The sequence below is a fragment of the Nansenia antarctica genome (genome assembly GCF_963989245.1).
Source record: "Nansenia antarctica genome assembly, chromosome: 17".
In the NCBI taxonomy this organism is placed as follows: domain Eukaryota; kingdom Metazoa; phylum Chordata; class Actinopteri; order Argentiniformes; family Microstomatidae; genus Nansenia; species Nansenia antarctica.
This window is the reverse complement of record NC_137687.1, coordinates 20,038,285-20,038,760: the sequence shown is the minus strand read 5'-3', so window position 1 is coordinate 20,038,760 and position 476 is coordinate 20,038,285. Positions and strand designations below refer to the sequence as shown.

Sequence of the window (476 nt, the reverse complement as noted above, 5' to 3'; positions counted from 1 at the left end):
GCAAGCCCTACTGATGTCCCTGCATATATATATAGTACTATTAATTACTTACACGTTTGTGTGTATCTATGTGTGTGTGTGTGTGTGTGTGTGTTTCCCCAACAGATGACAGGAGACTGGCAGTACATAGCCTTAGTGGTGGACAGACTGTTCTTCTGGTTGTTTGTGGTCATCACCACTCTGGGCACCTTGGCCATGTTCCTGGATGCCAGCTTCAACTACACCCCTGATAACCCCTTCCCCTGAGGTCCTACGCACACACACACTCACACACACACACACACACACACACACACGCACACACACACAGACACACACACACACACACACACACACACACACACACACTCCAATGCCTCATACCGTAAATCCACTCTCTGGTGCCTATAAGAGAGCACAGGGGCCAGTTTCCTGAAAGCTTTGAGTATTTTAAGTAGTACCTAAATGATCCCGCCTATTAATGATTCCGCCTATTA

The 476-nt window shown here is 47.3% G+C and overlaps 1 protein-coding gene across 1 annotated transcript in view; it reads left to right on the top strand.

Annotated features, from left to right (window-relative positions):
• Positions 1-246, top strand: part of chrnb1l (cholinergic receptor, nicotinic, beta 1 (muscle) like) — a gene marked incomplete at both ends in the record, with an annotated part of 21,452 nt that extends 21,206 nt beyond the window's left edge. Inside the window, one exon of the mRNA XM_080547379.1 lies at positions 106-246. Within this exon, the coding sequence (XP_080403505.1) occupies positions 106-246 (141 nt within the window). The remainder of the gene's footprint in view (positions 1-105) is intronic.
• Between the last annotated feature and the right edge of the window lie 230 nt (positions 247-476).